Source organism: Emydura macquarii, unplaced genomic scaffold (assembly GCF_026122565.2).
Source record: "Emydura macquarii macquarii isolate MOO-44397 ecotype Brisbane River unplaced genomic scaffold, CSIRO-AGI_Emac_v2 contig_1559, whole genome shotgun sequence".
NCBI classification, from domain to species: domain Eukaryota; kingdom Metazoa; phylum Chordata; order Testudines; family Chelidae; genus Emydura; species Emydura macquarii.
In genome coordinates this window covers 72,377-97,413 of record NW_027131696.1, presented here as the reverse complement: position 1 = coordinate 97,413, position 25,037 = coordinate 72,377, and the positions used below count along the sequence as shown (strand labels likewise).

The 25,037-nt window shown below is 39.8% G+C and overlaps 1 protein-coding gene across 1 annotated transcript in view; it reads right to left on the bottom strand.

The window, feature by feature from the left end:
* Nucleotides 1-25,037, bottom strand: part of IGF2R (insulin like growth factor 2 receptor) — an 88,595-nt gene that overhangs the window by 15,417 nt on the left and 48,141 nt on the right. The window contains exons 21-39 of the mRNA XM_067555188.1: nt 24,144-24,245; nt 23,403-23,577; nt 22,560-22,727; nt 20,767-20,910; nt 17,917-18,095; nt 17,565-17,652; nt 15,413-15,628; nt 14,763-14,893; nt 13,322-13,419; nt 11,708-11,844; nt 10,722-10,912; nt 9,829-9,955; nt 9,122-9,247; nt 6,753-7,015; nt 5,418-5,630; nt 4,161-4,310; nt 2,128-2,289; nt 1,250-1,457; nt 606-752 (exon numbers count right to left, since the gene is read on the bottom strand). Of these exons, the coding sequence (XP_067411289.1) occupies nt 606-752; nt 1,250-1,457; nt 2,128-2,289; nt 4,161-4,310; nt 5,418-5,630; nt 6,753-7,015; nt 9,122-9,247; nt 9,829-9,955; nt 10,722-10,912; nt 11,708-11,844; nt 13,322-13,419; nt 14,763-14,893; nt 15,413-15,628; nt 17,565-17,652; nt 17,917-18,095; nt 20,767-20,910; nt 22,560-22,727; nt 23,403-23,577; nt 24,144-24,245 (3,025 nt within the window). The remainder of the gene's footprint in view (nt 1-605; nt 753-1,249; nt 1,458-2,127; nt 2,290-4,160; nt 4,311-5,417; nt 5,631-6,752; nt 7,016-9,121; nt 9,248-9,828; nt 9,956-10,721; nt 10,913-11,707; nt 11,845-13,321; nt 13,420-14,762; nt 14,894-15,412; nt 15,629-17,564; nt 17,653-17,916; nt 18,096-20,766; nt 20,911-22,559; nt 22,728-23,402; nt 23,578-24,143; nt 24,246-25,037) is intronic.

Genomic DNA, 25,037 nt, shown 5'->3' with positions numbered 1-25,037 from the left:
TGGTCTTGGCCTTCACAACATCCTCTGGCAAAGAGGTCCACAGATTGACTGTGTTGTGTGATGAAATACTTCCTTTTGTTCATTTTAAACCAGCTGCCTATTAATTTCATTTGGTGATCCCCCTCCCCCACAATTCCTGTGTTACGAGAAGGAGTAAATAACACTTCCTTATTTACTTTCTCCAAACCAGTCATGATTTTATAGACTTCTATCATATCCCCCCCTTAGTCGTCTCTTTTCCAAGTTGAAAAGTCCCAGTCTTATTAATCTTTTCTCTTTTTGTTGCCCTTTTCCACTTCCCATATATCTTTTTTGAGATGGGGTGACCAGATCTGCACGCAATGTTCAAGATGTGGGTGTACCATGGATTTATACAGAGGCAATATGATATTTTCTGTCTTATCATCTACCCCTTTCTGAATGATTCCCAACATTGTGTTAGCTTTTTTGCCTGCCGCTGCACGCTGAGTGGATGTTTTCAGAGAACTAGCCACAATGACTCCAAGATCTTTCTTGAGTGTTAACTAATTTAGACCCCCTCATTTTATATGTAGAGTTAGGATGCCCACCATTTCACATCTCTGGTAAATGAAGTTCTTACTAACCAGTTCCACAAAATCCCCGTTTCCTATCTTTGTCGTAGTCCTTAGTCGTGGCACACCATGGCCGGTTTTCTTCTTCCATAATACAATCCTCATAGCTCTTGCCTTTGTATTTGAAGGGGAACACACAAAGCTCACCTTTTTCAGTCACTGTAAATGGAGGTGACATCCCTTAAGACATATGCTCGGTAGTTCCCATTAATAATGCCAGGCTATATCTCAACAGTAGTTTGTAAATCAACATTTTTTACCCACTTTATTCGGTTTTTAAAAATCCATCAGGCCAGTATTTAAAGCACAAATATGGAAACAAAGTCGAAATACAATCAAAGATGACAGTGCAAAGTGATACACAGTTTAACTTTCTGAGCAAACAGCTAAGGCCTTCATTTAGCCTCTTCAAATTGATATATGTAGCAAAGGCTGTATATGGAGCTTAGGTAAATACTGACCTCTGCAAAGAAGTTAGTAGATCATAAATATAATTGAACATTATGTTTTCAAGTGATTAATTAATTAATTATACAAAAGCCAGGATTACATCTTCCTACAGGTAAATTGTATTTTCATGGCAGTATTTCAGCTACTCTTTTCCTAATGGGACCAGACCATTTTTAAAGTATATAGAGCCAGTTACAGGATCTCACCTGGAGGGCACCGATCACCCCCTGTATACTGCAGAATGACAGTTTCATCCTGACGCCTGTAATCCATTTTCATTTCCTTGATGTTTCCAAATGAAGCAGCACTATTTTCAGAGACCAGGCACACTGCCCCATCTTTGCATTTTCCCCGGGGCACATCAGTTGCTTCAGCACACACTGCAACATGGTAACTGTTGGATCCAGACGATATCTGTAGACACATCCAACAGGGAACCATATGGCACATAAAGATAAAGTAACACTGTACAGCCAATAGTCAATATTCTATGAAAATTACCCAAGTCCTTTATATACTCGAAGTCTTGTGCAAAGTTGAGATGACAGAGACTGACCATTACCTTAAAGAAAATGTATTTAAGACAGTAGGGAAGAAATATATGCTACAATGTAAAGTTTTACTGTACTGAGCCATATTCACGTCAGCCTTGCAAAGCTCAATATTACTGTAGCACCTGGGAGCTTTTATGAAAATGGATTAGCCTGTACACAAAGATCTATTCATCCATTTTTAATCACAGTACCAAATAACAAAAAAGTTAATGATGCTTCCTCACTAGGGGGGGGCAAAAATACTCAGACAAGTAGAATTTTGCAAGTCTAATGTAAGCATTTTATGAGAGAAGGGCTAGAGCTATTAATACAGTGGTTCTGTCTCCACCATGTGCTGCTGTTCTGGACTACAACCTTAAGTTATGGCCAGTGGTTCTTAGGGATGGCACAGAAAATTACGTGTATGCCTTTTCATCTTGATTTCCTCAGCTCTCAAGGCTTCTTTTAAATATTTCTACTGCTTTGGTTTCAAAGCATACTATTCCCCACTACTGATAACAGTAACAGCCCCAACAGTGTTTTAATGTTACCTTATACGAGCTTCCAGAAAGGCTGGACAAGTTAAAAGTATAGTTTAATTGATCATCAGTCACAGAGCAGCCCAGGGTGTTCACTTTATCAGGACACACTAGAGGAGTGCCCCACTCAAACACAAAACTGCAGTCGAGTCTTCGTATCATCTTTGGCTTACCCTGTTACAAAACACAGCAAAAGTATTCAAATGAATTCTGTGTGGTTTTGATTATTTCTAGTTAACTGGCACTAGAGTTTTTTAAAAAAAAAAAACACTCCTGATGGCAGGGCTGTTCTTACTATCTCCTTGCCTCAGAGCTACAACCAATACAAAATGATCAGATGCCACAGTCACCAGCATCAAATTACTCCATCACATTACCCACTTTAATGTCTTTCTAGAGCTGTGTGGAAGACAAATGCTATTTGGAAAAGTATTTTGAGAATCCAAATTTTGGTTTACTTTCATATCAGAACAAAAACTGAACATTTCAAAATTCTCCAAAGGTAATTTTTTAAAGCTTTGTTTAAAAGTTTGACTTTTGTTTTATAATCTTCTTCGATTCCTGCCTGTCAGCTCAACAGCAACAGGACTGAATGAGGTCTTTCTACAACTTTCTATTTTGTGCCAGCTTCCCAGTTTCATTCAGAACCTCTCTGTTCTACCTCATTCTTCATCATGTCTGTCCAATGCCTCGATTCCTTGCACTCTAGGGTGTATCGCCAGGTATCATATCCTTTCTGGGTCTATTCTTGACTTGTGCCCAACCATCGCAAGTGACTTTCTTGACTCTTCTGTAAAAGAGTTATTTCTTGCCCTAATCATTTTCGTAGCTCTTCATTCTTTTTTCTGCTGCATTGAAACTCTCAGTATTCCACTCAGCCAGTTCACTTTTGCAGTCAAACTCTTTCATTCATCAGCTTTTCTTATACTCCAGCGTTTCAACCTGTACACAGTATAAGCATGACGGATGTCTCACATACACTGATTTTTGCTTTTAATTGAAATGTCTTCAGCCTTCCAGATCTTGCAGAGTTTTCTGAATGATATAAGGGTGAGTCTGAGTCTTATTTTATGGTATCTTCACAATTCCCATTCTTCAAGGTACACACACAGATTTTTCCACTTGCTCTAGTTCTTTGCCTCTGAGTTTGATCTTTACCTGTTTCTCTTGTCTTCTAATTGCCATAATTTATTTTATATTCTAATATATTATACATAATAAATAAATAGTTTAAGAGAAAGTCATTTAAAAAAAAAATTGAAACATTTTGTTCTGATAATGTGGAAATGTCCCATTTTGACATTTTTAGAACTTTTCACTTTTGCTCCTAAACAAAATTTTGGAGAAACAAGACAGCTTAAAAAAGCACTTTGACAGGAAATATGTCCATCAATGCTTTTATGACTAGCTCTGGTCTTTATAGAAAGTGTAACCAAACACCTAAATTAGAACATTTAAGATGTATTTCCATTTCCTGTCTTGCATGCCTAACCATGTGGCTTTAACATTTCATAACAAGTTATCTTTGGTCTTTAAATCAGGGGAAACTGCACATAAAAATTGTATGAAGGAAATATTCAAATAAATTCTAACATTTTCTTCCAAGAAGCAAGAAGTTCCACTCCTTTCTTTTGGTATAGTGCTAAGACTGATCACAGAGACAGTGTTAAGAGGAAGCTTAATGCTAACAATAAGCTACCACTACACTACTTAACTCAGTGACGTTTAAAGGTAGCTTGCAACCTGCCTAAAAATATGTATCGTAAAATAACTGAACAAAGCACTAAGTTTCTCTCAGGCCATAAAATATACACCATCTCCTCTGAAGCAAAACATGCTTGCTGTCCTGCCAAGAGATACTCCATTTTTCCCCCCTCTCTCTTACTTGATTTAGTTGGCATTTAAAATAAAAATTCACTAAAGAGCAGCAAATTTTACACCATCTCATTGGTTGCTACCCATTTTTGCAATACACTTAGTATTGTTCCTTTTTCTTCACTGATCAAATCTGTGTTTTCACGGTTTTTAAAAAAAAAGTTTCTTACCAGACTTGTTCCTCTGTTACAATGAAATACAATAAGAGAGGTGTAGTTGAACATTTTGTCTGCTTCACAAGGGGTTGTACTGTTAAAAGTGATATAAACTTCATTTACTGCAGGATTTATCTTCGGAGGTTCAGTGATGCGACCAATATCCTAAATGAACAACATTAATAGTAGCATATTAAATACTGTAGTCCCCATTTTCAGATCGATAGAGCCAAGCACCTACATCTTCCATTGACTTAAGTGAGAGCAGAGGTGCTGAGCACCTCTGAAAATCATGCTCTATAACAACTGCTCTCCTTGGATGTACTCTGATTAGATCTTAAAATAGAAGAGGACCACTCACTATGATAAGTTTGAAAAACAGCACGTAATAAACCCACAAAATTTTACATCTTGTGTGCAAGATCTGTTATTAGGCCAAAGTAAAGTACTATTTTCAAGTAACAAATAGGTTCCTTAATAGCCAACATGAAAGCATCCAAAGTCTCAAGCATAAAAGAATTTGGTCATTTAAAAATAATAGCTCCGCTTGCTCACAGCCTTTAGAGAAAAAAGCGTATCAAGAGTCAGTAAATTAATCTTTACTAAGATTCAGTAAGAGAAAACTTCAACATTCCTAGCAACCTTCCTCATGGAGGTGCATTACATCACCTTCAAATCAGATTTCTAGAGCCCGGCATGGATACAAAATTTATATCCACATCCAATCTGTGATCTGCAAAAATGGTCCACAGATATTTGCAGATTTGCAGGGCTCAACTGATTTCACTTTCAACTGTTGCTTTCTATGTTAACACCACGATATCTGGTAGGTAAGTACCGTCACTTGAGGTTTTGAAGACAATTCACCTGTAGTTACATTTCACTACACATTGGACACATGAAGCTTCATGCTAGCAATAAAATTTAGTACAGTCTTTTCTCCACTATACACAGGAGGCTACTTAAAAAGCTTTCTGCTCACCAATCCAAATACTTCTTAGATACTGCTAAATATAACTACGAATGAGATGTTTGTATAACATGCGTCTATCCCAGTGTGAGCTATCAGTACATCACAGGAGACAGAAGTCTGCAATGCCAGTGGATCTTTTCAACCCAGAGAATAGCCATGGTGAAATAAGAGGTGTAATCACCCTTTTCAGCCAAAACTCAGTCAGACCTAATTTCATTGGGGGCAAGGGGTGTTTTTCAAAGAAGGAGCTGTCACAGATACAGGACCTCAAAATGTTTCAGTGCTTACTATGTACTTACTATGGGGGGTCCAGTGACAGGAACCATGCAGACAGCTGCTCCTGGTGGGCAGTGGACATCTGTGATTGGATTCAGAGGCTCACAAATGTTAATATAGAAATCTGGAGTGCGGTCAGTTACATCATCATCATCATATGCCTCATAACCACCAGTTCGATGGATCAGAGGGGAGAGGTCAATAACTGAGCTGCCATTCAGCACTGAGCATTTCACCTGTTAGAAATAAATGTGATGCCTTTATGGGAACTGTTTATTATGCAATGATACACCCCTTCTTTTCTCCCTCAGGCCAGAGGGTTAATTTCAAATGGGATTCAAATTTCATATTCAGATTTGGAGAGTCTGAGTATTTGCTGTTCTTTGCTTAGTGACAGTACTCTACTTAATTAATATTTATTAGAGCAAATGGGAATTTCTTATTTAATGTTTATGAGTCAGGAACCAGGTTCACCACTAAAGACAATAGAAATAAAGCATTTGTATGTAAATTCCTAGTATAGATAGCCATTAAAATTTCTCACAAATTCAGTAGCAATCTCTCATTCAGTCATGGGAGTACATTTCAAGAAGTGCAGTATTTAAGCCGCTTAATTACAATCCAGTAAATTTTTCACTGTACAATCAAGTACACTTTTTGGATGCAGTAACCTTGTTCTCATCATATTTATACTTTCCAGCACCACAGGAATCAGAGTTTCTGCTTTTCTCAGAAATCATATGAAAGCTTTGGGTTTTTTGAATGATAGCTAGGAAAAAGGCAGTGACTGCAAAAATGTCAGATTCATAGACTTTTAAGACCAGAAGGGACCATTATGATCATCTAGTCTGATCTGCATAACGGGCCATAGAGTCTCAATGTGAAATTCCTGCATCAGGCCCATAGTTTCTATTTCAGCTACAGCATATCTTTCAGGGCCAAGATATTCAATAGTGAAATGAGTCAGTTTACACGCTATCAAAGTGTGTCACATTAACTCAGAGGTTAACACTTGAAAATGCCTCTTCTGTTCTTGTTAGGAGTACTCTCAGACTGGTCAATAAGCACCGTAAATAGAAATCCTTTGGTTAGAAGTATTACCTGGTACCAGACTTGTACCTTCTAGTGTAATAAGTTACACTCACTGCATTTATTGCTGAAAAGGACACTTTGCTAGGAACTTCTTTACAAGTTAGGGTACTGCATGAGATGAGACCCTTCCCTTGAAACGTAGAATTTAAGGATTAACACCTTTCTGCTACATCAAGACTATGCTAACAAGAAACAATTTTTTTTTCTCTTTACTGTACTGTGTCTGTTTTTTTGTATCAGAAACAGAAGCTTGTTGATCCTCTTACCTCCTCTTCACAGGCTAAAGAGGTATGCCAAGAAAAGTAATGGGTGCATTTTTGCTCATCAAAGGACAAAAGCACGGGTCGGCTACCAGCTCCAGCATCAGATTTGCACACAAAGCTAATATAGCTTGTGTGTTTCAAGTCAGGGTTTGCAGGACAGGGATCTCCCCCCATGTAGACAAGCTTCAACAGCTGATCCTCATAAGTTAACATTTTGCTCAGTCTTCCAGCATTAATTGGCTTCTGATCACCAATGATGCAGACACCTAAATTAAGTAAGATGGGGACAAAAGTTATTGGCTAAGAAAGAAAATGAATAATCTGATTGTACTGTGTAATTGTATGGTAAATTACAGTTGTTTCTTAAATCCTGAGATGGTCTTAAACTAGGACTAAAAGAGGAAGCTTTGAACAAGTTTTTCCTCCCTAAATGAGGCTTACATCTTTTCAATATTGTTTTAAAAACTGTCAGCACGGTAGCAACTACTTGCACCACTGTGTTTAAACATCAACATTTACAAGCATAAAAAGGGAGTGGTGGCTGTAGAACAGTCAGTCAAGATGAAAGCCAACATGCAAAGTTTCAGTATAGCTACTCCTAGTTCCGGCCACCCATTCCTCATCTACCCACAAACATTCAGAGCTAGCCATTTGCTTCTTTAAAATTATAAGGGTGCAAAGAACATTAACCATTGAAATGGGCTTTTTGAATAAGATGAAATAAGGTAGGTTATTTGTCCATTTGATGTGTGCCAAATCCTTTTGGGTATTATCTCTTTATAGGAGAGCGATCACTATAAATTACTCAAAGCAATTACAGGCAGACAACATTAAAAGTGATGGTGATAACTGTCCTCATTGTGGAATTACACATTTATCTGGTGCACTGCAAGAGCTCTGGGAGGGGGATTACTGTGGTCACTATGAGTCAGTATATGGGGCCACACAAAGTAGTGGAGGAAATCATACCACACAAGCTGTGATACTTCACTAATCTATTTAGGGCTAAGTGTGTACCATCATCTATAGTTCTCTTTTCAATTCTTTTTTGTATCATGGACTAAAGACGGTTTGGAAGAAGAATCCCACAGCTTTGTTGCATCAATGGTGCAACACTAAACCTCAAATATTGCCTGCCACAGGCTTTCAAGACTTGTTAGGAGGTTTAGTTTTACTACATGGCAGATAACACCTTACCTACTACTGTAGGCAACACTTAATATTCGAGAAGAACACTAACTGTGTGTCAGTCACTCTTTTAGACCACTAATTGAAAGATTAATTTGCTACTTTAAGATTGTATTAAACATCCTCTTATTAGGTCATCATTGGAGGTTTGATTTAGGGACGGGATTAATACCTAGTATGGACAACATTTATACCCAAATACACTAAATCCATTAACAGAAGCGCTCTTCAGTCTGTGATCGCCACTGTGTACTGAAACTGGTTTCCTAACATGAAGGTCTGAACTTGCATTTATTTCCTTAAATTTAAGTGTAGTTTGAGGTTGTTGGAAGAAGGATCACAACACATATCTAAGGGATCTCTCCTTCTTACATTTTGGCAGCACTTGTAGAGCTTGTCATGCCAATAAAGTCTCACTCAGTTGAAATGAAGGAGTCACAGCTGCTCCTTAAATAGTTTGGCTGACTAAACTTGAATGATTATATCGGTGTCTGTTGCACAGCACCATGACTCAGAGCAGCTCCATGGAGTTTCTGCTGCTTGTTTTTTGCTGTGTTTCTGATCAGTTTCACAATCAGCTATTTATAAGTGAGAGGGAGGAAGAAAAAAGTTGTTTTCTTAAAAAGAAACAGATTGCCATCTTCTGGGAACCATATCTTTCTCCGATTTGTGTTCCAGTCAGGAGCGCTGCCAACTGGTCTGCTTTTTGTTATTTTAAGACCGAGTGCTCAATGGGAATTCCCAAGCCTTGTCACAAATGTGCTGCCTGTTCAGGCCCAAAGGCTGAGAACTCTACAAAAGAATGGCCGTAGTCCCTGCTTGCAGCCAGATCTACAGGTCTGTCTCCATGGTCCAGAGAAAATGGCCCCAGTTCAGACACTTCTCCAAGACTAATGTTGTCCATTCCTAATGTGTTACACTTCTTACAAGCCTACGATTTTAAAATATGTTGTACAAGTTAGTCTAAGCCAGGCTACCTCTAACCTCCCCCTCATATCAATAGCATTATATTCCAGTATCTCCTGCCACTTGTATGTTGTAATATTGTGAGGAGAAATAGGGAAACACTCCGCCTAAAGAAAAACCTGACTGATCGATTATTAGTGACACGGAATACTATTTACAAGCAAAGGGCAAATTCAGGGGGAAAAAAATAAAAAAAAAGAAAAACCAAAACAACTTACCAATCCCACTACCACATGGGCTTTTAGCTTCATTACAAACACTCAGCTGAAGTGTTCTTCTTTTCTTGCTGTCATAGATTGTGTAGCCAGACTCTCTCTTTAAAGTGTTCAGGTCAAAGAGATGGCCTGCAGTGAGAACAAGAAAGAATGTACTCTTTTTGCAGAATCAAAATAAATAAAAATTGAGTCAAACAAACAAAGGCTTTTTAAAGAGATGCTTAAGAATCATAGCCCAGCGCTTTGCCAATTACATAGGATGCCCCATAGGCACCTACCAGTTTAGACAATTATTTGCCTTTTAAGCTAGTTAAGAGGAATCCAGTGTTGGGATTTTCTGAAGCAACAAATCGGTTCAGGGTCTGCCAGTGGCATTCATGGTATAGATCAAGCATCTCCAAAGGCTGAGATGGTAGTTCCTTCACACAATATTTCTCTCCCTCTCCACTCGCTCCACCCCCCAAACAGTTTCCCCTCTGGAGAAGGTGAATGAAAATAACCCTCACCTCCCAGCCCCTGAGAATTCTCATGTCACCTCTGATAGAATGAGGGTAAGCATACCAGGGTTGAGAGACCTCCCATTCTCCTCATTCATTGTTACTGGCAATTACAGCGATTAGAGAACACAAATGCAGTACAGTTTCCAGATGCTCTAAACACATCTGGAACATACTGATGCCATGTCCATAAAGCTGGCATGTGTCCCTTACCTGTAGCAGGGTTGGTTACTCTGCAATCATTTTGCACATTTCTTTTCAGAGGACATGCAGCAGCAGTGAACCATAAGAAAGTATATTCACATTCTTCAATAGCAGTTACTAGTTCTGGTTTAGACTCCTGAAAAACAAGATATAAGGAAGAAGATCAAAGTTTCTTCACACAAACACTGCCAACATTTAAATGTGACAGACCAAATTTGCCTAGTCCCAGACTGGGCAGCAGTTCAGCCTGCTCTGGTGAAAAAGCACCTGGACTATTATATTCTGTCCTAGTCATTTCATGCTGAAAAGGCAGAAGAAATTCAGACTAACAGCAACAGAAGTGGCTATGGGCAGGAGGGATGTTGTGAGGAGAGTTAAAGAACTCAGCCTGTGTAACAGGGCTGTGACGACTAAAGACGTGGGAGCAAGGTTACACTCAGACCTATACAGATGGTTAACAGAGAGGCTGACATACATATTTGTGCAATTAGAAGCTAGATAAATGTAAAAGGAACAGTAAGCCTAAATATCAGGGCAGGAGGAATCGGATTCTTCAAGAAGATAGATTATTTAGGCTGTGTAATACCTTCCCACAGCAAGCAATGGAAACTCCACTGCTGGGTACGTTTGAAAGCTAGAGAAAATGTTGGAATACACACTACAGAGAATAATTCTTCACTAGCAGGCAGAGGAGACATGAAAAAAGACCTTTCCGGTCAGTCATTCAAATTCTAGGAATCTCAGATCAGGAGCTCAAGTCCTTACTTAGTTCCCCAAAGCGAGTTCCAAGCCAATTACACAAAAGGGTTTCTGCCCCACCCCAAAAAAGTGGACATTTTTCCTTCTCAAAAAAAGGGGATACACAACAGCATGATAAAACTCAACTGGCAGTCCATACTTACAACTCTGCTTTCATCACATCTGAGTCGCAATATCGTTGTCCTGTTGCGAAGTTTGTCCGGACACAGCTCCCCATTCGTATATTTTAGAACAGAAATGCCAGTCTCCCATCGTGGACCATCAGCAACTTCACCTAGACTTATATATTTGGAACCGTCCACTAGGCAGGCGGCAGCATTTGACGGACAGGACCCTAGACATGAGACAATGTAGAAAAGTGAAGTTTGCTCTGTGAGCCCATCACAAGCTGTCCCAACAGTTTCAGATATAGGTTTATTAAACAAGGGATTCTTCCAGAATCTAGTGGCAAAGTGCTACCCTACTCGCCAACATCACTTTAAGAAATAGCTTGGCTGTCCCTTTAAATGGCTGATCTGTCTCTAAAAGAACGGATTATGTTAATTTTGGACATTTAGTCACTACCACTCATCCGCCAGGGCGCTTTGCTTCCTTTGGGCAGCTTCACCTCCCACTCAAAGGGTCATGCAGCAGCAAGAGGGACCAGCCACAGCTATTGCTGCTAAAAGGGAAGTCTGCTACTGCACAAGACCAGCTGCTGGAATACCACCACTGGGCAAAGAATCTAGGATCAGCTTGGTGGAACTAGAGAGAAGCAACCTCCTCAAAAGGCCACCCCTCCTCCTGTGATGCTCTTCGGTGCTCTCTCGCCCACCATTAGTCTCTAAGGTGGACAGGAAGAAAGAGGAAAGAGCTAAAGAGTAGCCAACCAAGGCTGAGGCTGTGGAAGGAATGGGGTAAAGAAAAGAGCTGCCGGGAAACACCATCGCTGGTTATAGTGAAACTGGCCCTAAGTGTTGGCCTTCCCTCTGCTGCCCACAAGCCACAGCTCCGCCTGTGTTTACTCAGCGCCTAGTGACCTTTTGCTTTGCTGTTCGCATGGTGGGAAGAGGAGACAGGGTTGTGTCTCCTCCTGTTTTCATCCCACAACTACCAATGACATTTAAATATAGGTTTCTCTTGTTCTCACCTGCACCTGCCAGTGGCACTAAGGACTTGCAGACATTAATATAGTATTTCTGTGTTGAGCCAAACATTGGAATAGCTTCCCAGTTTTGTCTATGTCGTGTCAGAGGTGAAAGATCAAATGAGTTTCCTTCGTTGTCTCTGGATTAAATAAAACAAACCGTTTTAAATTCAGATGAATCGAAGCCAACTCCAAAAGCAGACCACCATGCTGGATAAACAATTCTGGATGGTTTCAGGGAAGAATGCTGCATGCAGGAAACATCTGGATCTCTTGCACCAATGCGAAGTTTCTATTAGCAGCATCCCAACCAGTTTTCACACCTCATACATTTGACAAGACTAGCCGCTGAATAGGGTGGACCAGTAGTATGAGATGTCACAGAGATTCCTCTGTCTAGATCCCTGGTTGGTGCATCTCATTCACATACTCATGGGCACAGTGATTGCCAGATCTGGAGTCAGGAAGGAGTTTTCACCCCCAAGTCAGAATTGCTGTGACACAGTTTATTTTTCTCCCTCCCTCTGCAGCCCAGGGCATGGTTCACATGCTAAGACCATATGGGGATCTCTCACCTAATCGATACCCTGCCACTGCAGAGGTCTCTGGTTTTGGGGGCACCTCAATCTCCCATTCCCTGACTGTTTAGTTTAGCACACAGTTTAGTTAGACTAAAGCATTTAATCCTCAGCAGACTAAAGTTTCTGGGCTTACTATAGGTGCATCTGGATGGAACTTCATGAACCCTGATACACATCATTAGATCATCTAATCTGAATACTGGTCTTTTCCGGCCTTAATCTCCATGAAACTATGGCCTGGTCTACACTGCCAGCAAAATTCACCGGCAGTTGACGGGAGATACGCAAACTATGTAGAGTGGCTTGCATATTTCCCATTGCCTTCCTAAATTCTAAATAGCGCAGCGTTCCTACTATGCCGTGCCGACGGGAAATGCCCTCCCATCGACGCAGCATTAATCTTTTTGCAGGGGTGGATTTATTCTGTCGACTTCCTGATCGATTGAGCAGGTCTCTACTGGCGCTCAATCGATCCTGCAAAACCGATCCGACAGCACCAGCAGTGCCGCCCGTCATTATGCACGTACCCTAGGACCTAGAGAACTACTCAAAATGTTTTACTGGAAAAGTCTCATGAATCATCTTGATTCTATGAGGGTCTGAGAGAGAGCATGCATTGGTGGTCAACTGTATTTCAGCACAAATATAGCAAAGTCAAACATTAGATTCCAGTTCCATCATTCATACCCTCAACCCCAACAGCTTCATATTATATCTGGCCTCCCTTTCTGCCATCCTCCCCTACTAGACGACTAAACCCTCCCCGACTTTCCAAAAGCAGTGTTTTCCTATATACAAAATTAGTTCATAAGCTTGTTTGTTTTTCCCCAACCCAGAGAACTACTACATTCGCACTTGTGCACTGCTAATATGTTACAATTTAACCCATTGCAAATTCACACTGGATCATGTTGTCAACTAGAGAAAATATGGCTACAATCATGGCAATTCATGCTGAATACAATGTCTCCTGAATGGGCATATGTCACCACGAGCACCTTACCACCAGTTCAGGACAGAGAGAAGCACAGCTTACTTGTAGGAGCATTCTATAGATTGGAAGGGTGGACAGGCATATTGCGTGTGCCATTCAAACAGGTAGGTGCAATCTGGAGTCTCTTTCAGAAACACCGGCTGAGAAGATATAAATTTATATTTCACAAATCTAAATATGGAGGTGAACAAAATTTCCCCTACTTCCTGATTTGGCTTTCAAACATTAGTACAGTTAGACAAGACACAAATCAGAAATCTAACATCAGAGTATACGCAGCTGCATGCAGAGGATACCTTCACACATAACTAGTCCCAAAATTGAGTATATACAACCGAGCCATGTTAAAAAAAAATGTTACCCATATGAAAGGGTTCGGAACCACTGGCTCTTGTGGAGGATTGTGGGGAGAGGAGTAGCAGAGCTGCGTAACTGCAACTGGTTCTTTAGCCAGGAAGGAACAGGAAAAAGAGGGATCGTAGTGGCTAGAGCTGCTAGCTTCTTCTCAGTTCCCCCCAAAATAGGAGCGGGGAAGCACAGCAACCCCACAGCCACTGGTCCTTTAAGAGAAGGTGCTAGGGAAAAGCAGGTGGCTAGGGAAAAGCAGGTGGCAGAACTGATGAGGGAGAAATGCCGACACGGCCGTGAAAAATAAAGCAGGCCTGGCTTTGGAAGGGTGGGGTTTTAGGAACATGGCAGTGAAAATATCATCTTTCTTCCAGGCTAAGGGGCTTAATCCTCAGGCAAATAAATACATTCCGGGAAGTTAATCAGGCTCTGCAATGCAATTCTTCTGGAAGCTTTGTTTCAAGCATATTCTTACTAAAAGGTCAAGCAGCCTTAGAAAGGTGGAGTCTATCACTGTCCATCTGGGATGAGATTAGCATGATCAAGAGGAACACATTTCCCAGAATTCTGTACCTTCTAATAATTGGCTTACAAAGTATGTTTGTTATAACAAAAAATAATCTGAGTGTGTAACAAAACAAGAATAAAAAGAGTGCGCTGTTCTTCTGTAGGACAAACTACTCATCCTTACGCCTTGCGGTTTACACTTAAAAATCAAATTACTCCCTTGTAAGGAAAGGTCCTGTCCCAGTAGCCCTTAAAAGCCTCATGATTCAGCCACTATAGTCATAGTAATTCTCCAGTAAGAGGAATGGTGCTGCTGATTTCCCTGGGGTCCCCACATCATGTCAGGCATACATTCAGACACCATATCAAGTTGCCTTTATTTAGCTGCTGCTGAGTTTTTGATCTAGACACATTATCCCACAACTAAGGAGGAAAAACAAAACATGTTAACACAGCGGGGTCTGTTGTTGTTGAAGGAGGACTATGCTTTTCTTGAAATAGGATGCATAGTTTCCCTGACACATCTGCCCAGCCTTCTGAATATGGTAATGTTTGAGGATAATTTCAGAAACTGTACTTTTTCTGTAACTCCTGAATACTTGTCTCAGTGTACAAAAGATATACTAACCTCCAGAGTGTTGTGATCACAATAGAAAAATATGGCAGTTGAGCGTTCATATATATTATGGCATTTCTCCCCGCTGGTATAGTTGATTTTTATTAATCCATTTTCATACGTCAGCTTTTCAGTATACAATCCTTTTAAATTAGACAGAAAAATTAACACAGCTGAACTAGAAGCGAATTAGTTGAATTCAAGTCACATAGGAGGCTAATTCAGTATGTTTGCATAGCTATAGTCAATATTTCTGCCAGCAGAGTCACAAGGACTAGATGAGGTACAATCATTTTAAAAGGATACATTTCTGCATATACTTTTTCAGATCACAACAGATTAAGTTACAGGTTTTTAGTGATTAGGGTTTTTTTTAAGCTACATCGAATAACAATCTTAGCTTTGAAAGGAAGAATTATTATGTAGAAAGAAAGACTGCCATACTCAAAGGCCTTGTGTGCCCTTCCTTCTATTCTGAAATCATCACGACAATTTTCACTGAAGCCACCATCCTCCATTTATCATCTGATGAAGCCCCACCTCATTTTCCCCTTAACTCCCCTCAAAGTTCCACATTGCAAACAGCCCTTGCACCAGTCGCTGAGTCAGACGGCAACAACCCCATCCCAACTCCTCTTCACTAAATCCAACAACTACTTTACCTGCTACTTTTCTAAAAGACGGTTCTGACTTCTTTACTTGGCATGACGACACAACATTGTTCGGATGAGCCAGCTGAGTGCACGCTTCTGTTATTCCCGCACAGACTCTGAAATAGTAGTCGTACTCATCCACACTCACTTTCTTCTCCTTCCGAGAAAGTGGCTTCAGATCATACACAAAACCGTACCTTGGATCTTTTACCCGACAGTTATCTCCTTTAAATCAAAAGTTAACAGAAGGCTTAAATAGCAAATAAATTAATCCAGCTATGCACAAGCGACGCAGTATGCATTCGGAGAGAGTCAGAGTCAAACCTACAGAAAGGACAGTCCTTATTAGGGCAGCCTCCTGTCCTGAGATCACTCCTTGGAACCTATAGCAGATTTTGCTCTCTCTCGCTATTGGACGGCCACTTCAGTTAAAGCAACTGTTTTTTTGCTGGTTATGTGAGAAGCCACTTAAGAGTTTCACTCTACTTTTATTTAGCTTTAGTGACAATTTATTCGAGAAAAGCTCTACAATTTGTAATCACCCCTTAAAATTGTTAGATACAAAAAATTATAATCACTGTTTTAAAGCAATATTCAAAAAAGACCCATTAGACAAGAGGCAAAATGTTGCCATGGATCAAAAACGGTCAAGGAAGCAAGACAGAGCAGGATTTAACAGTCCATTTTGATCATGCCCAGACATGAACAGCGGAGGAGGGCCAGGTCCAGTACCTTTATTTACTAACAATCTGCAAAGGGAGGGAAGGTAGCAAGGATGAGAGCTATTTTGGATGGGCAACTTATCCCACTTCTGTCTCATGTAGGACTCTTACACCTGCCTCTAAGCATCAGGTGACTATACTGGACTAAACAGGTCTGATCTGCAGTGGCAACACCTGTGTTCAGATGCCCCCATGTACACTTACATGTTTTATCCTGTACATCACACCTTTATTTAAATATAAAAACTAGACAAGTTGTGGGTTAAACTATAACTCGAAGAGCCAGATTCTGAGCTGCTTTAAGTCAATATAGCACCGCTGCCTTCAACAGATGGAACTACACTGATTTACACCAGCTAAGGATCTGGCGCCACATTTTTAAACATTGATTTTAATCAAACCAAAACACCTGTGTATTAAGAAACACCACCACATATTTCAAGCTATTCCCTCCAGACACCACCAAACTTACTGGTGCCTGAATAAAGGTAATTAACAGGATTGGCCTTTGGAGCCCAAGCTGCAGTACTCATCATACCACTTTATCAAGAGTAATCAATGGCTCAGAGTACAGAAGAACCCCAGAATTATGAACTGACCAGCCAACCACACCCCTCCTTTGGAACCGGATGTACACAATCCATCAGCAGCAGAGACAAAAAATACCAAATACAGAACAGTGCAGTGTTAAAAACAAACTACTAAAAAAGGGAATGTTTTAAAAAAAAAAAAAAAGATTTGACAAGGTAAGGAAACTGTTTCTGTGCTTGTTTCACTTAAATTAAGATGGCTAAAAGCAGCGTTTTTCTTCTGCATAGTAAAGTTTCAAAGCTATATTAAGTCAATGTTCAGCTGTAAATTTTGAAAAGAACCACCATAACATTTTTCAGAGTTAGGAACAACCTCCATTCCAGAGGTGTTTGTAATGCCGAGGTTCTACTGTACTTGTACAAACAAAATTCAGACGTTTTGTTATAAATCACTGACATTTAAAAAAAGAAAAATTAAGAGTACAAGATTGCAATGGCACACAGAAATTGCCAGAAGGCTTCTATGAAAGGCTGGACATTTAATATTAGAGCTTGAAATAAAAATGTACCCGGCCCCTACTAGCATGAGGGCTACGTTTATGAGCCTGAATAAAACACAAATGCTGCCACACCTATCCTAGGTCACACTTTGTGACTTCCATGAAGTACAGTGTACAATAAAAGTACACAACTTGTTTCTTTGTCACTATCACAGATAAATGTTTTCAGATATGAAAAGCTTTCCCTTCATAACCCAGATGACCCTTTAGTGCGCTGAGAAGTTGTGTATGAAGGAGCAATTACATAGTTACAAGTCTTCTTACAAAAGCCTTGTGTATAAAACTGTTGTAATATTAAGGCATAAGATCACATTTCATATTTAAATCCAGTTTAGAGCAGTTTTTTTACCTTCTGCTCTGCGGACAGGACAGGCTGCCAGGGTTCTCCAGATAAACACAAATTCACAGTCCTCCTCATGCTGAAACACAGGTGATCCCTACAGTACAAACACATGGGGAGTAATCATCAGTTTTAATATTTAAGGTTTCTTTCTTGGTAAGCAGTAAGAGGAGAGAGCATAAATGGCTTTCAAAAATAAATAAATCAAATTGTATTTTTAACTCATTGAGACTGAATTCAAGCAGACATGCATCTCATGCGTAGAATTCTTTTACTCAAAAAAAAAAAAAAAAAATTGGTTAAGTGCCATAAGATCTATTACCAAGATTTTATTTTTATATAAAGCAACACACAAACTTACTGTGGTTTGATCACACTGAAAGAGAATACGTGTAGAATAGCGCTGTTTATCTTTGCACGTATCACCATTCAAGTAGGTAATACTAAGAGACCCATCAGTAGCAGCTTGAGGACTTATCTGAATAACGCCAAGGTTCTGGCTTTTATCAGCGTATTTCACACAAGATCCTATTGCACCACCTGCAGGAACAAGAAATGTCATGTCTTCATACAGCATTTTCACTACAGAAAATTCCACTCAGGTAGTCAATAAATTAAAGAAGGCATAGAGTCAAAGAGTGCAGTACCTTTAGCAATAGAGGACATATCAGTGGAGTGAACTGGTCAGGGATCAGCTATATAAAATGTGTCACCAGTTCATCTGAAACTGATAGCACATTTTAGTCAAAACTTTACTTTGTTTTGTTAGATTGAAAATGCACCTTGCTAAGTTTATTTATTCATGATTGTGTTTCCAACAAGTTGTCATACCAGATAAATAAAAAAACATTCTGTTTATCTTTATTTATGGCTACCACCTTTGCTATAGCATGTACTAACAGACTGGTTACATCCTAAAATAAATACAACACAGTAAGATACAAATATCAATTCTTTACTTCATAAATATTACTTATTGGTACCCAAGTGCCATAGGGCCTTTGAGGACAACACAAACTGGACTGTAGAAGCCTCACCTGTTCCATGCCTAGAATCTATTTTCTAATTTCACCTGCTCTAGGCTCACTGTGGCAAGGAAGGGGGACAGGATAATAAAACAGGATGTTTTAGCATAACTGCACACTACAAAATGGGAAATAGCTGGCTAGGCGGTAGTACTGCCTAAAAGGATCTGGGGGGGTTATGGTGGATCAAAAATTGAATATTAGTCAATGTGAGGCAATTGCGAAAAGGCTAATATCTTTCAGGTGTGTTCAGACGTGTCAGGCAAACAATACAGGAGGTAACTGTCCCACTGTACTTGGCACTGGTGAGGCCTCAGCTGGAGTACTGTGTCCAGTTCTGAGCGCCACACTTTAGGAAAGATGTGGATAAACTGCAGAAAGTCCAGAGGAGATTAACAAAAGTGATAAAAGGTTTCGAATATCTGACCTGTGAAGAAAGATTAAACAAAAAACTGGGCATGTTTAATCCTGAGTAAAGAAGACTTGGGGCGGGAGACGGGGAGGAACCGGATAGCGGTCTTCAAATACATTAAGGGCTGTTATAAAGAGGACCGTGATCAGTTGTTCACTCTGTCCACTAGGAGGTAGGACAAGTGGTGATGGTTTAATCTGCAGCAAGGAAGAGATAGAAAAGCTTCGCCCCCCTCCCCCGCACCCCACATCTAACTTAACTATAGAATCATAGATTCCAAGGCCATAAAAGACAATTGTGATCATCACATTTGACCTCCTGTGTAACTCAGGCCACCAAACTTCCCCAAGATAATTCCAAGAGCAGATCTTTTAGAAAAAAAGATATCCAATCTTGATTTAAAAACTGCCAGTGAGAAAGAATCTGTCACAACCCCTGGTAAATTGTTCCAATAATTACTCACTCTGTTAATAACCAGGCACCTTATTGACTAGAATTTGTCTAGTTTCAACTTCCAGCCATTGGATCCTGTTCTATATACACTTACCTTTCTCTGCTAAACTGAAGCACTCATTATTAATTATTTGCTCACCATGTAGGAAAACTAATCAAGTCACCCTCAATATTCTCTTTGTTAAGCTAAGTGGACAGAGCTCCTTGAGTCTATCACTAGTGCTAAATAGATAAAATAATCTCTCTATCCCTACTCAAGATTCCCTTGTTTACCTACAAGGCCTGCATTAGCCCTTTTGGCCACAAGATTGCACAAGGAGCTCACGTTCAGCTGATTATCCACCCTCCTCCCAAATCCCAGGATAGAGCTCCCCCCATTGTGCAAGTAAGGCCTACATTCTTTGTTCCTAGATGTATACATTGGCATTCAGCCATATTAAAATGCATATTGTTTGGATATAAGGGTAGTTAAGTTCTGGAACAGGCTTCCAAGAGAGGTTGTGGAATTCACATCATTGGAGATTTTTAATAAGAGGTTAGACAAAACACCTGTCAGTGATGGTCTAGGTTCACTTGATCCTACCCTTAATGCAAGGGGGAGGGAGGTGACCTCTCGAGGTCCCTTGCAGCCCTATGTTTCTATAAACTTGATTGGTGGCTATGAATTGTAAATATTGCACAATCAGCAGTAATCACAGGAAGACACTCAAATCTGTCTCATTCAGGGCTTCAATATTATTAATTAGGAAGCCTCAATAGAGTTTAGCTTGGTCGTAATTGTAAGTAATCAAGAAAATCAGTATCTAGGAACCACCATTTGGAAGCACTCACTTTGCTGAAAGCCTTCTTGCACACCTCTCAGGATACTGGAGAATTTTGATTAATGTAAGACTTAAATGCAAGAGGACTATTCCCCAAGTTTGTGAGGACAGTAATACCTGTCGCACTTTACTGTTTACCCCAAAACAGCATGCATAAATTGGAGTCCATGGTAATATCTAGTTCAGAGATTACTGAACAAGTGCATTATTTAATGAACAAAAACAAAACAAGACACCCACACTTTAGCGAAGTAACAAGCTCTGATGTCCATAAAAGAAAAGATCAACTTGTCTTGAAGATTACTGAAGATTAAGCTATAGCAAACTACGGTCACCATACTTCTGAACGAGAGTCCATACAGAGATTTAAGTTCACTTTAATTTACACATATTAGTTTCACACCTTTTGTTGATTAGACTTAACTTTCCTGAGTATCCTCAGGCAGACATGCCACAGTCAAAAACCACAAGCTGGAAAGAAAGTGTTTTAATCAGCTTACCAGGGCATCCGGGCACATAAGGTAGAGGTTTGCAAACATTCAAATAGAAAGTTCTTGTTTTTGCCTCTTTTGAAGTATCTACAGCGATCCAGGGCTCTCCCTCTTTGCTCAAGTCACTTAGATCATACTCATTGCCAGCTGAGTCTGAAACGTATTTGGAATGTACAATAAATTAAGAGGATATATATGTATTAATTACGGTCCTTATTTATCATGTTCTTGTTACAAGGTTAGATGGCTCCTCAATACATTTAGAGAATCTCAATATCACTATTAATTTATTAATTAAGGCAGCAGTACTCAAACTGATTCACAGGACCTCTCTGAAGGTCCAGGAAAAGCTAGCTGGCCAGACAAAAATACTGGCGCTGTTATGCTACAGTATATGCAGTGTTGTTGTAGTTGTGTTGGTCCCAAGATATTAGAGAGACAAGGAGAGGACCATAAAATTCCTGTGACAACTATCTCAATGTTTGCACGAAAGATTAAGAGAATATAATGCATTTTGTAGCTATCCGTACTATTATCAATGGCACATTTCTATTTGCAACACCCAGCTATCATCGTAGGTATCAAATGGCAGGTCCAGATGTCCAACATGGAAGTCTTGGCAACAACTGGTTCAATTGGTATCGAGGATCATTTGTTTTCCATCCAACTGATGAGCACTCTCTCATGGATTCGTCATGTAATTTATATGCCTGAGAACCATCTATCAAAATTCTATATTCCAAATTAAGCTTTGGTAACTAAGCATGGTGGGCAGATGAAACACTTACAAGGAACTCTGAAACAGGATCTGCACAAAGCAAGTATTTCAGATTCAAACTTTGAGCTACTGGCAATGGACCACATGGCCATGGTGCTATGCCATAAAGGGTGGGGGTCCATGGCTTTGAGAAGAACCACATTGCGAAGCTGGAAGCAGAGCACCAGCGACAGCAATAACGTGCAGCTCAAGCAGCATAACCAGGCAAATGACTGTGGTCAGTGCAGTAAGTGTTATTCTTCCCCAATTGGTCTTTGGAGCCATGTTAAGACCCATTAGTCTAAACTGTGATTGACAATGTCCTCTAATTTGGGGTCACTATTATAATAATAATAAATATAGATCTAACTGCAAGACAGACACATGAAAGTGACCAGACAGCTAACTCTTTCCAGTGCAGACTAAAGAATAGAGTGGTCATCAAAAGGCAACTATCAAGCTTGGTAGGGTAAAGTTTTCATATGAACCTATTTGCAAAGTCAATTAGTTCCTACTTTTTTCCTGAAACTAAGGCTTTTATGCAGTCTTCTAAGAAGAGGGAAAATCTGGTAGCCCCAGGAACATGAGTCACGACACTTGTATCTAATAGAGGAACTTTCCAGTTTCAGCCTTCTAATGGGGTCAAACTGTTATGAAGAGAGCCTCTTTCTGTAGGTACATCTCAGCCATGTAAATGAAGTATTTTAGTCAAACATCTTTTAGAGGACAAACCCAGCTTAGGACACCAGGAAAAAAAGCCACCACATGATCTCCAAGTCATCCATAATTAAATCAGAAAATACTTGTAGCTTCATCATACTAAGATAAGGAACAAATTGTTTTACTTATCTAAATAAGCAGCATCACCAATGTCAGTACTCTGGGCACTTCTAACAAATATTTAAAAATAAAAACATTTTTGAGCTTACCTCCAACTTTCACCCAGCCCCATAGAAAGCTTTTACCTTTCATTCAGTTCCCTCACTCCCACCCTCTTACATGCATGTCATGGAACGCCCACCCCTCCCCGCCCCAGTGCACTTACCAGTAACCTGGCAGTCTACTGGAGCAGGGGCACAGGCTAAGGCTGTATGAAACTCAAAGAAAGTATCATGGACGCCCAGTGCACTGTTGATTTCTTCAGCCACAAATTTAAGTTCTCCAGGATACGAGTCATTACAGATGAAAGTCACTCTAAAAGTGTCTGATGCTCCTGTGTGACGATAAAGCAAATAATCTACTGTTGGGTGCAACTGAGATTTGTTTTCTAAATCTCAATTAAGAGAGAAGTGAGCACTCTAAGAAGAGCATTAGTCATTCTACCACTCAACATATCCATTTGTTGCATTAAATCAAGCTGTAAGCCTTAATATCTGTCAAAAATTCTACCTTGCGGTCTGCAGTTTTTAAAACTACAAAAACAAAACTCCAGAAGAGGGAGCGTTTAGAGGATCCGGTCAGAATTATTCAACTGCCAATTAGTGTCAAAAATTGAAAACAAAACAAAAAAAACACAGCTTGAGCAGACTTTTATAGGGTGCATAACAAATCATGGTCCACTAATGGTCATCTCAGAAACAAGCATACCCAGCAAGAACTGTGCTCCTTGAAGCCTTGACCAAAAACAAGAAGCCCACGCATGAAAATTTGACATATTTCTTTCACTGAAAAATTGAAAGTCTCAACTCAAAGCTTTACTGCAGAATGAAAAATTCTCATTTCCTATGAAGTTTTTTGTAGAAATTAATTTGGATTAAGACAGCTTTAACTCTGAATTTATCTGACAGATTTTGCTGCACAAATAGCAGGGCCTGGGAATGAAAATGCCACGATAGAGCTAAAGCAAACACCAATTCACTGAAACTGTAGCATAGGGTTTTGAACTCACCTGATTTTATCTCAAAAACACCTCTGTAAGTAAGAGTTAGAAATCCAGCAGGGGACAGAGAGAGGGTTTTGTCCAATCCAACCGTTCTTACTGATTTTAGACCTTCTACTTCACATCCAGCAGCTACTTTTCCATCAATAGTACCACAATCTGGTGCTGGTCCACAAATATTTAGCTAAAAAAAAATTTAAAATGTGCACAATGTTAATTTGCCTGAAGAGTTAACTTTGAAAATCATTACCACACCAAACTAACATTTAATTCTTAAAAGATCTTTTTAATCAGCCTCTACTACTTCTGGCCCACAGGACGACTCTCTGTAGAGGATAATTAAATTCCCCATTTCTGCACTCACCCTGGGTAGTATCTATGTTTATGGCCTCCCACCACCACCCAAAAGAAAAACGAGCACCCAATGTAGTAAAAACAAACACAGCAAAAAATGCCTATTTTATAATTGTCAGCATCAAAAAGATGGATTTAAAGTTACTTTTGAAGTGGACCAATTGCCAATTGGACTATTCCCTCAAATTTCTTCTCATAAGCCACTGAAGAAGCTACTTAACTACCTTCCACTCCTCTCCCAAAGTAGGGCATTGCCTGGTTGACTCATAAGGACATTGGCACAAAAGGATAAGGTTGGTAGTTAAACTTCCCACCTTACCAATTAAGACTAGAAGGCATGAACACAGCTTTGGCTAGCTGCAGTTTATACATTTAATAATTAAAAAGGAAAGTTACCATAAATTCCCTCCCAATTCCACTGGTTGTATATCCTTTTTCTGAAGCTAGTGGTTGCATGTTGAACAAAAAGCCACTGTTTGGATCTCTCACAGAGCAGGACTGAAAAGAAATGGAGGGGAGGGGGTTGGGAAGGAAGAGGGTTAGTTATTTTAAGAAGGGACCTGAATATACACTTGAAATTTAAAAAGTTATATACACTTCGCTTTTTAAAAAATTGTAGCTTTACAATATGCTTAATGACCAGGATGGGCACAAATTCATTTAGGCAAGAGTCTACTGAGGCTTAATTTAGACTGACGAATAGCAGTACCACCACCTTTGTATTCTTTAGAACTGTGCCAGGACTGCTGCCCATTTACTGTTTGCGAAACTACGCAAGGAAGCATGCACTACTGGCATATTTGTATAACTGAACACAATGCCCCAAAAGGAAAATCTGAAAAATAATTTAAGGAAAACTAAATGAGGGAGAAGCGAAGGCATCAGTGAAATTATAAAAGGATGTGGAGATGTTTTGCACAGTGGTCACTAATTTAGATCCAATCCAGGTTGTGCATAAAAATCTGAGGGTTGTTCAATTGCTAATGTGTGAAACGAGTCTGATCTCCATACAGATATCTACATATTCAGGTGCAGCTCTGAGGAGCTGAGCATACATCCCTAGACAAATGTAATACGCCTCGTAGTTTGTTGGTGGTCTCAGTAGAGGAGCAAACAACTGAATGACCATAGCAAGTAAGTTACCCTGACATACAGAAATGGTTTGTTTAGATCAATATTAGTAGGGCCATTTGGGAAAACTGCCTTACAGCTTCTCATGATGTACCTGCTCTACTGATCACTTAACAGAAGACTTCACTTTTGGGTATTATAAGTCTAGGCCCTTTCAGT